The sequence below is a fragment of the Podarcis bocagei genome (genome assembly GCF_964188305.1).
Source record: "Podarcis bocagei genome assembly, chromosome: 6".
NCBI classification, from domain to species: domain Eukaryota; kingdom Metazoa; phylum Chordata; class Lepidosauria; order Squamata; family Lacertidae; genus Podarcis; species Podarcis bocagei.
In genome coordinates this window covers 27,700,648-27,712,148 of record NC_138130.1, presented here as the reverse complement: position 1 = coordinate 27,712,148, position 11,501 = coordinate 27,700,648, and the positions used below count along the sequence as shown (strand labels likewise).

At 43.3% G+C, this 11,501-nt stretch overlaps 1 protein-coding gene across 5 annotated transcripts in view; it reads left to right on the top strand.

The window, feature by feature from the left end:
* Positions 1 to 11,501, top strand: part of ADPRHL1 (ADP-ribosylhydrolase like 1) — a 44,679-nt gene that overhangs the window by 7,141 nt on the left and 26,037 nt on the right. For 3 of the 5 annotated variants that reach the window (XM_081198235.1, XM_081198234.1, XM_081198238.1), the window contains exons 2-4: positions 1,088 to 1,252; positions 6,772 to 6,897; positions 10,439 to 10,579. In XM_081198235.1, coding sequence (XP_081054361.1) covers positions 1,088 to 1,252; positions 6,772 to 6,897; positions 10,439 to 10,579 — 432 coding nt within the window. Of the gene's footprint in view, positions 1 to 1,087; positions 1,253 to 4,379; positions 4,501 to 6,247; positions 6,389 to 6,771; positions 6,898 to 10,438; positions 10,580 to 11,501 lie in introns of those variants that run through there. The other 2 variants (XM_081198237.1, XM_081198236.1) reach the window with 2 other exon arrangements.

Sequence of the window (11,501 nt, the reverse complement as noted above, 5' to 3'; positions counted from 1 at the left end):
GCAACGAACAATGTACTGCAGTCGCACAATCAATCAGTAGCTGAACTGGGTTGCACACAGTCACAAAAACAAAACAAAAAAGAGCTGCAAAAACAGAACCACAAAATAAATAGCAAAAGCAGACAGACCTCAGCATAACACTCAAAATGGAAGTGTGGCATTCAAAACGGAAGCATAACACTCAAAACAGAGAATGTTCGGCTTCCGAAAAAAAGTTCGCAAACCAGAACACTTTGTTCCGGGTTTGCAGTGTTTAGGTTCCAAGTTGTTTGAGTACCAAAGCGTTTGAGAACCATGATACCACTGTATATTATTTCAACTGTTTTAAAGGTTAATTTTCCTCTGATTATAATTTTTGCTCTTCTGCTTTTGCTAAATTTTATGGTATTGTGTTTGATGGTATTGTATTAACTACCCCTGCTTTATATTGTTATATTGTTGTGTAAGCCACACAGAGTGGGCATTTTGCCTAGAAAGGTAGGATGTAAATATATATGCCCCAGCTCCAGCTTTTCTCTCACCTGACACCTCTAAGTAAACATGCATAGAATTGCACTATACATTATTTAACCTCCTAATTGTGTTTATGATGGGCAGCCCCCCCCCAGCTGGAACTCACCACAACTCAGTTCCGGCACTTCTCAGGTGTCATTGCCATTATAAGAGAACAAGGGAGGTGTTCGTGGTGAGTTCCAGCACCTCGTTTTTCTAGAAAAATAGCACTGACGACAGAGTAGTTCAAGGGTGTTAAGGTGTCACTGATCCATCTTTAGCAACCTTGGCAAATAAAAAAGCAGCAGGAGGAGTGATTTCCTTTTCTCCTTTTGAACATTCCTTGCTGCGGCAGGATTTGCTGAATCAAATTTGAAAATTGGGATGCAGAAAGGGGAGGTATGGGGAAGTCGGTGAAGTAAGATTTAAGAAAAAAGGATTTGAAATTATACATGTTTGTTTATGTGTTTGTTTGTTTGTATTGTGTAATGTTTGTGTTTATAAAAACTGTGAAAAACCAATAAAAATTTTATTTAAAAATGAACATTCCCTGCTGCTTCACCTGACTATGTAACACTTTTCTTCCTCTGAACAGATTACTGGTGTTTAGAAGACCTATATCGGGAACTTGTAAAACGTTATGTGGATGCTATTGACAAACTTCCTGGGAGACGGTCAGATCCTGCTACTATCGAAGGCTGCTCCCAACTGAAGCCAGACAACTATCTCCTGGCTTGGCACACACCATTTAATGAGAAAGGTAAGGTGGTGGTTTTTCTGAGTTGAAACTTATCCTACATCATTGTACATTAAAGTAACCTACAGTGGATTGGTAAGGAATAATAAAGCCAGGGCCAGCTCAATATATTTTGCTGCATGAAGCAAAGGACAAGGTGGCAGCCCCCCTCACCAAATGCATACACAGAAGCCAATCTGACTGGTAGAATCATAGAATTGTAGAGTTGGAAGGGACCCCAAGAGTCACCTAGTCCAACCCCCTGAAATGCTGGAATCCCAGATAAAGCATCTGTGACAGATGGCCACCCAACCTCTGCTTAAAAATCCTACTCCAGTACAGTGGTACCTCGGGTTAAGTACTTAATTTGTTCCGGAGGTCCGTTCTTAACCTGAAACTGTTCTTAACCTGAAGCACCACTTTAGCTAATAGGGCCTCCCGCTGCCACCACGCTGCCGGAGCACGATTTCTGTTCTCATCCTGAAGCAAAGTTATTAACCAGAGGTACTATTTCTGGGTTAGCGGAATCTGTAACCTGAAGCGTATGTAACCCGAGGTACCACTGTACTACACTTGAGGGCAGCAGGCTAGGGGTGCCACTGAATTCAGTGGGTTTACTTCTAATTGTAGGATTGCACTGTTAGGCTGCGAGTTCATGGACACTAACCTGATAGGAAGCCCCATTGCACAAAGGAGGGCTTACTTCTGAGTAAACATGAATTTGATTGCATTATTTTTGCAGTCTGAAGAGTTTCCCATTTTGCTGCTATCTCAGCGCTAACTGATTTAAATCAGTGTTCATTACGTAGTTTTTTTACATAGCACCAAAGAAGTACTGTTGGTTCTGCAGGCAACCACAGCTTCTTACATAGAAAGCTGCCTTATACTTAAGTCACATTATAGGTCCATCTGGCTCAGTGTTATCTACAGTTTATGAACAGTGACTCTCCTGGATTTAAGACAGGATTGTCTCCCATCCCTTCCTGCAGATGCTGGGGACTGAACCTGGAACCTTCTGCATTTGCAAAACAGATATTCTACGATCCTCCCCCTACATTCTCATTTAATCTACTTCTGACAATAATGCCTCGCTCAGTAATGAAGTATATAATTATTTTTATTCTTTATATGCTTTATAAGTTGCCTATAGTTACACGTGTTGATGCGTAAGGGCAGGTTTCTTCCTTGTATGGGCACTATGACCATGTGGGGAAAGACTGTACTCATTGTATAGTTTTTCAGCAATTCCATATTTGCCTGGGATGCGAAAGGCAAGCTGCCAGGAATTCCTTTTGTAGGGCACTGCGTCCTTTTGTAAGTTATCTCTGCCCAGTTTAAATGTCTATTTAAAGAGTCTTTGTTCTTGGCACAATGCCTTCTGGTCCAGATTTTTTTGTTCTGGAATTTGTGTTTCTTTTCAGGAATACAATCTGTCGTGGATCCTTTTAAGGGTCTGCACTAACCTGGACATTTTGTCCATGTAAAGCAGGTGTCAGCAAACGTTTTCAGCAGTGGGCTGGTCCACTGTCCCTCGGACCTTGTGAGGGGCCAGACTATATTGGGGGGGGGGGAGGAATGAACGAATTCCTATGCCCCACAAGTAACCCAGAGATGCATTTTAAATAAAAGGACACATTCTACTCATGTAAAAACATGCTGGATTCCTGGACCATCCGCGGGCCGGATTGAGAAGGCGATTGGGCCGCATCTGGCCCCCGGGCCTTAGTCTGCCTACCCATGATGTAAAGTAATCTATTTAAACCGAATTGCCCAGGGAGCAAAACGAGGCATATGTGATGCATCTCACAGTATATGCCGAGACGCAACTTCACTGTGGTAGTTATTGTATTATTCAGGCTTCAAATGCAACATATACATTCTGCAGAGAGATCACTTTCCAGTCTTTAGTACTAACCATTTAGAAGAGGCATTGTACGTCTTCTTCACTGACTGCACATGGCCTCACAAGGAAAGTGCAGATTCCAGGCCCAGCACTGTGTTGATGTGACACTATATCACTGGAATATAGAACCACTCAACACCAGCATCATATATTGATGCAACTTCATGGCATAAACATTGTAATGCAATACGATGATTATTTTTGTCTCTCTGCAATCAACCTCGTTTGACAGTGCTGCTGCCTCTCTCCCCACTATGTCCTTCTCATGGCAATTGCTGGAAGAGAAAAGAAAAATACTTGGCAGTTTTAGCTCACTTTTCCCCCTCTGGCCCCGCTCCATGAATGAATAGTAGTGTGGTAGTGAAGCAGTTACAAACACACTGCTCTCATTCATGCATAGATTGAATAGAAACCTCAGAAAGTGTTTTGAGAAGGTATGTGTATCTCTCAAAGCAAAATCACAATAGCTGTTTGAGATTCCATGTAGGATCTTTGGTATATAACGTTATATATATATAACAACTAATAATATATATAACAACTAATAATATATAATAATATATATAACAACTAAACCCATATAAGCCAGACTTTAGGAATGGTGCTGCAAAGGTGGCTGTCTTCTGAATTGCTTCCTTAAATGATGTATATGAAGACATGTGAAGTGAGAAATGGCTATATTCATAGCCACTAGAAGGCTAGCAGACATTTGGTTGGTAGTTTCTGTTTCTATAAAGCATGGACTATGGGAGACTTGGGTTTAGAGGCTTTGTCCCTTAAAAAGTTAGCCTCTGGCCCCCACTCTCTTTCCAGCTTCATGTCATACTACCACATATATAAATGGGTGGGGGCAACCAATTCAACAGCCAGATGCCTTTTGTGTAGCCCCAGGCTTAAATACGATACGATATGATAATAAAACAAAACAAGCTAAAAGTATAGAAAAGACTATTGTTAAAATGTAATTAAAGCTTACATTGGCTAGGGGATATTATAACAGCAACAGCAACAACCTTTTTACCTAGTCCTTGCCTATCTCTTGTGAGGTGACAACAGACTATGAGGCTCTAACAGCTTGATCTTATTCATAGCTTAACATGCACCAAGCCATTCAGTCGGGTGTGAAGCATTAAATTAATAAGCAAATACCAGGACTAAGTTCCACTACTAGGATTGAAGCACGTTCCTGTGCCTGACAAGCTGGACACAGCACAGTTGGCATCCCAAACTCCTAAAAACAGCTGGCAGCCACGGTTTCTATGGAGAAAAAGACCTCATAGGCCTAGTGCTGAATTTTAAAAGGGGTCAGGGTTTCAGGTTCTCCTGCAACCTTATTCCCCGACCTGGAAACCTTGTCTCTGTATCTCTGGTATGGAAATGAACTCTGCTACTTGTTTTCTTTATGTATAACAATGAGTGGCTATTTACCCCTTAGGTTGATGACACTTGAGTTGTCATCAGAGGCCTTGCTTCAGACGCCTGCCCTTTTGAGATACTGAGAGTGGTGATGGGAGACAGGGCCTCTTCTGTCATGGTCCTGGGTCTTTGGAAAAGCCTCCTCAAAGAGGGCTGCTTGGCACTGACAGTGCTTTCATATAGACAGCTAATTATTTTATTGTTATTTATTCTTATCACTGTTTTCAATGCTGCTGCTACAATTTTTTAAAATGTTTTGCTTATCTTGCGACTTTATATGATGTAAGCTATATTGTGTTAAGAGGCGGCCTACACAAGTATTTTGATTTTGGGGGATTTTTGTATGGTGTTGCTTATTGCTGATGCTTTTTGTTGTTGTTGTTTAATCTGCTGTTTATTAATTGATGTTTTTTGACTCGGGACTCAGCCATACAGCTGCAAATATAACGTTTTAAGTGCATTATACAAATGTGACACTAGATGGCGCTAGTGAGCTAATGGCAAATTACACACATATTTTTAAACTTTTTTTTTTAAAGCATTTTCACAGCATTTTTAAAATATATGTGTGTAGATTCAGCCTGGCTTTTATTTCTTTATTATTGTTTTAACTTATATTTCCACATTCCTGCCCTTTAAACACCTCCAAGGTGGCTTGCAAAAGGTCATCTAGCAATATCAAGATAAAACTCACTTCAATTAATGTAATAATAATAATAATAATAATAATAATAAGTCCCGGTAGCAATACAGCTGGATAATGGAGGGGTGTGACTGCCTTCCCTGCTGCGACCTAAGCAATGGACGTTGGTGCTTGGGGAGAGGGAACTCGCTGCTAGGAGCTGTTTCTAGGCTTGGTGTAAAAGTTGTTGCTTTCCTTCCCTCTGAGACCCCAAATCAGCAACCTCCAGCTTTTATAATTCTTTCAAAATATTGTAAGTTACCTCAGTGGGGAAAAATGGGATATAAACATAAATTCACTCAAAATATATTACATATATAACAATCCAGCGAAAGTGAATGTTTTCTTGAATTGATTTCATTAGGAAATTCAGCAAGAGAGAACACTGAACATGTCTACTGAGAAGCAAGTCCCACCGAGTTTGGTGGGACTTACTCCCAAATAAGTGGGGTACAGAAATGTATAGTCACACCCAGGCCTATGCAGAGCAGGGTGGGGGCAGCTAGGTACATTTGCCCTCGGCCTTGGAGGGCTTGGCCTGCCAAGGGACTGGCTGCTTTTTTGTTTGAGATAATAATAATAATAATAATAATAATAATAATAATAATAATAATAATTTATTTATTTATACCCCGTCCATCTGGCTGAATTTCCCCAGCCACTCTGGGTGGCTCCCAATCAAATGTTAAAAACAGTACAGCATTAAATATTAAAAACTTCCCTGAACAGGGCTGCCTTCAGATGTCTTTTAAAAATAGGATAGCTGCTTATTTCCTTCATATCTGAAGGGAGGGTGTTCCACAGGGTGGGCGCCACCACCGAGAAGGCCCTCTGTCTGGTTCATTACAACCTCACTTCTCGCAATGAGGGAACCACCAGAAGGCCCTCGGCGCTGGATCTCAGTGTCCGGGCTGAACAATGGGGGTGGAGACGCTCCTTCAGGTATATAGGACCGAGGCCGTTTAGGGCTTTAAAGTTCAGCACCAACACTTTGAATTGTGCTTGGAAACGTACTGGGAGTTTATAACTTTATTCTAAGAAGACTCCCAACTAGGGCCTCAGACAAGCTCTGCACGGGCCCAGTCACACCCTTAGCTCTCATGTTAACATCAAGAGGACTTAAAAGGTGTTTCATTTTGGATTACCACACCCTATATACGTATGTATACTGAATTATAATTACTATCTTCCTCCCAGCTTAGCGATGAGCCACCTGTTGCCCCCCACAAGGGCCGTGCAGCGCTTCTTTCAGGTCCAGGGTGGCTGGGAGGTATGGGGCATTCTTGACATGACAGTTTAAGTCTGGGGGTCCCCTGGTCAGCATAGCCCCCTGAGGTCTAGGGCAAGTGTACCTGTCTTCCCCCATCCCTCTTCATGGGCCTGCCTCCTTCCTTCAGAGTTCTCGGACTCCAACCACCAACTTCCCAGCAGCCTTCTGGCTCCCACACCACTTCAAAATTCACTAACATCATCAGCTACAATCAAACGTGATTCAAATTATCATTCATGACTCATTTGCCTTTTTGTTGCTGTTGACAATAGGTTCAGGATTTGGAGCCGCTACAAAGGCCATGTGCTTAGGGATGAAATACTGGAAGCCTGACAGGCTGGAAACTCTCATTGAAGTGAGCATTGAAGTTGGACGAATGACTCATAACCATCCTACAGGTAACGTCTAGGGAAATCGAACTGTTTTGGTTAGGATGTATTGACTCTGGGTTGCCCTGCCCCTTGCAAGACTGGCACTCCTGCCAAAGTCCCGGTCGATCTGTGTGTGCGGCTTGAGGTCTGTTAACAGCATTTGAAGGCAATTGAAAAAAATGCAAGTAGCACAGAACGCAGTTGCCCGGTTGTTGACAGAGACGGGGCAATCTCAACATAAAACACCAGTCATGGTGAGCTCCCGTTGCTCTGTCCCAGTTCCTGCCAACCTAGCAGTTCAAAAGCATGCCAGTGCAAGTAGATAAATAGGTACCACTGCGGCAGGAAGGTAAACGGTGTTTCCGTCAGCTCTGGCACTAGTCACGGTGTCCCATTGTGCCAGTAGCATTTTAGTCATGCTGACCACATGACCCGGAAAGCTGTCTGTGGACAAATACCAGCGAGATGAGTGCTGCAACCCCATAGTCGCACTTAACTGGACTTCGCTAGCCAGGGGTCCTTTATCTTTTATCTTTTTACCTTCACTAATTGCCAATTTGTTTCCAAGTAAAATTCAAAGTACTGGTTTTGACCTATCAAAGTATTACATGGTTTGGGAGCCCAGTACCTCGAGGACAACCTTTCTCCATAAGAATCTACCTCAATTTTAATAAGGGAATCTCTGTATGTTCCCTGCAAAGATGTTCAGAGGGTGGCAATAGGAAAACAGATGTTTTCTGTGGTAGTCCTATGCTTATGGGACACTCTCCTCTTGAAAGCTTGTCTGCTGCTAACATTGTCATCTTTTCAGCACCAGGAGAAGATGTATTTATTTTTCTGGCATTTACCCAACAATAACAGTCTGGCTTTTAGCATCTATTTCTTTTGGGACCATTCTTGGGTGGTATGGTTGCTTGCAAGTGATTATTGTAGGTGAACACATTTAGTATGTTGCATTGTTTTAAATGGACATGTCTCTTCTAGGTTTTTCTTTCTTTTGCAAGTTGCTTCAAGTCTTCTTTGATGGTGGGAAACAACACATAAATTCAATAAACTAAATTGTATTCAATAAACTACACTTACCCCGTGTTCTCCTCATAATGCAGGGGTGGAGAGACACTTGCAGGGGAAAGCTGGTGGGAGGTGTTTAACCCTTCTCTGCCCTTCTGTTTCCCCTTGCAAATGGCCCTGTGTAGTTTTTAATAGTTCCCTGTCCCCATCTGGGCTCCTAAACTGGAAGGAAGCCCAGTCAAGGGGGTGGGGGTGGGTGGATTGTAGTACCATTTGGACAGAGGAAACCTAATATAGTGTTCAGGTATGAAACAGGAAAGAAATGTGTGTACAAATTTAACATGTTCACCTAGAAGCTCCTATTGTTTCAGTGGGCATAACTCTCAAACAGTGGCGTAGCGTGGGTTGTCAGCACCGGGGGCAAGGCAAGTAATTTGCGCCCCCTAACCCGTGGATTTGCGCCCCCTAACCCTAACCCCCAGATGTTGCGCCTGGTGCAGCCGGCCCCCTCACCCCCCACGCTACGCCACTGCTCTCAAATTAGCATACATAGGCCTGTAGCAAACTTAAGGTGCTTTTTGCTCAGTGCAGTTGTGGCTGGAGCTTCGCCTGCATAAGTGCTTGGGGGCTCTTTCTTGCAAGGATTCTGCAGTGTGCCATATCACAATTGCAATATGTCAGATTCAAGTTCTGCACTAAAAGCACCCCCCCCCCCAACTGCAATTCTTGATGCATGAAGATAGGAATAGGGGTGGGAGCACTGGAAGAAAAAAGGGGGAGGAGGAAAGACAAGAAAAGTGCTAATGGGATGGCTGGACCAATAGGAAGAAGAAGGAGCAGGTTGGAGAACCACTGGCAGTAAAGACAAGCCTCAGCTTGACTATATCTCCTACTTCTGAGATCTGGGGTGGGTGGGTGAGGAAATGTTGTTTCTCCCACCCAACCAGCCAGCCACACTCATTTATGACTCTTCCTCTTTCTCTATCCACTAGCCTGCTAAATGGAACAGCAGTGGTCTGGATTCTGAAAGCCATTGCTTGGGGCACACATCTGTTCTGCAGCTTCACCTGCCACCAGTCTGGGGGGGAAACAATGCAATATGCCCACCATCAGAATTGCAAAATTACTGTAGGTCAGTAGAAGCAATAACCAGAAACAGTTGCATTCTGAGACCAGGTTAGGCTGTAGTCCAGTCTGACATGAAAACAGTGACACCATGCAAAACCACTGGTTAATCAGAGCAAGAAACTGTTATGGTTAAACTTCTGATCAATCTGTTTTAGGTCTGTTCATACTGAGTTCAGCGGAATGACATGCAACATATTATGAATTCCTTTTAATTTTCAGCAGTTCGTTTTCATGATTTTCATTTTCGGTAGCTCTAAGGGCCATAAAAGCAGTTGTTTTAAACCTATGCACCATTCTAATGTTATCCTCATTAAGATCAATTGGACATAGACATGTAAAAGAAGTCACCACCCTGGAATGTTAATCTCAGCCAACAATCATCACATATCAGATGGCTCCCTCCTAAGTAGAGACACAAGTTGTAAGTCATATGTATTTGCTGAAGTATTCCATTATGCCAGTTCTCCCCAATCTAGTTTCATTACTTTAAATGATAAATGCTCACACAGTCTTGCTTGTTTTCTAGGTTTTAAAATGGCAAAATAAAGTTGCAGACTATGTGACTTTTAAGTGTTTGGCACACTGCATGAAGGATCTGTATTGAATGCTAAGGATGACAGTGATTAATTGGATTCAGTAAATCTATCAGAATTGTCACCTTATTTATTTTTTTAAACTCATACGCTTTTATCAGCAGTCTAGCTCTCAGGAATAAAGTAGATGAAGCATCTCCTCCAGTGGAGATTAAATGGTGGGAAAAAGGCTCACATGGTTTCTGTGTTATAAAGGCACAGTATCTTGACATGATACATCACTAAAATAACAGGCACATTGTAATTAACACAACAGCCAAATCGCTCATTCTTTGGAGGACATCAATGCCATAATTGAAAAGGAAAAGTAATTGTCTGCAACAGTGCCCCCAGCACCTGACCAACATTTTATAGGGGAAACCTCCAACTAAAAATCCCCATTTAAAATAAGCAAATAGAAAAGAACCTACCCAAGTGATGCTGACACAAACCTCCACACATACACTACGTAAAAGAACCAGGCAGAGGGCCTTCTCGGTAGTGGCGCCCTCTCTGGAACGCCTCTCTTTGGTCAGGGGTTGAAAGTAGTGATGAAGGCTACAATCCTAACTCCAGTTGACCTAAGAATAAACCCTTCTGGGTTCAACAGCACTTCTGAGTAGTCATTGCACCAGTCAGTTATATACACATACAGTAATGCTATTTGAAGTTCAATACCTGTTTTATAGGGAACAAAAAAATATTCCCAAAGAAAGGCATATAGCTTGAAATGTGTGCATGTTGTCTTTCTTTGAGCTTAATAAATGCAGTTTCTTATGCATCTGTACGCTGATTTCTCCTCCTTTTTGGTGCTACTTGGTGCCATCGTCATCACCATTTTTCTATGCTCCTTTCAGGGTTTTTAGGATCACTGTGCACAGCTCTGTTTGTTTCATATGCAATACAAGGAAAGCCACTGGTGCAGTGGGGAAGAGAAATGATGAAGGTTGTCCCAATGGCTGAAGAATACTGCAAGAAGACGATTCGGCACATGGCAGGTAACATTGCACAATAAAAGGTAAAGGTAAAGGTACCCCTGCCCATACGGGCCAGTCTTGACAGACTTTAGGGTTGTGCGCTCATCTCACTCTAGAGGCCTGGAGCCAGTGCTGTCCGCAGACACTTCCGGGTCACGTGGCCAGCGTGACGAAGCTGCTCTGGCGAGCCAGAGCCGCACACGGAAACGCCGTTTACCTTCCCGCTAGTAAGCGGTCCCTATTTATCTACTTGCACCTGGGGGTGCTTTCGAACTGCTAGGTTGGCAGGCGCTGGGACCGAGCAACGGGAGCGCACCCCGCCGCGGGGATTCAAACCGCCGACCATGCGATTGGCAAGTCCTAGGCGCTGAGGTTTAACCCACAGCGCCACCCGCGTCCCAATCGCACAATATGCAATTTCAAATTCACACGTAAGGTGCATAATTGAAGTGTTTATGCTCTGGTAGCTTAATTTACCTACCTGCCATTTCAGGTGTCGTCTGTTTCAATCTTGAACTCAGAAGATTTTATCATGAGCCTAGAGAGAGAGAGAGATGCTACCTGCCAAATGAGGTTCCTCCTAGCAGATAGGGACAAGGACGTTACTGCCCCAGTGGCTTCCTTTTTAATCTCCATCTTACCCGAAAAGGTTCTTAATGAATCACCCCTCTAGGGAATGGACAGGGTGAAGCAGAACAACCAAGTACCTTGTGATCCTCAACAGCCTCACTCCTGTCCCTTTTAAATGTATCCTAGTTGTCAGGGAACTGCCATCGGAGGAACAGGTGGTGGAGGGGCTCAGGGAGGAAGAAAGAGTCTCAACAGCTGAAGCAGGAACCAGCAGGGGGAGGAGTGGATCTCTGAGGGAATGCGAGCAGGAGGGAGGGCTCAGAGACGCTTCCAGCGAGAACAGTGGGGAGGTATCTGAGGCTCCCATAGGGAG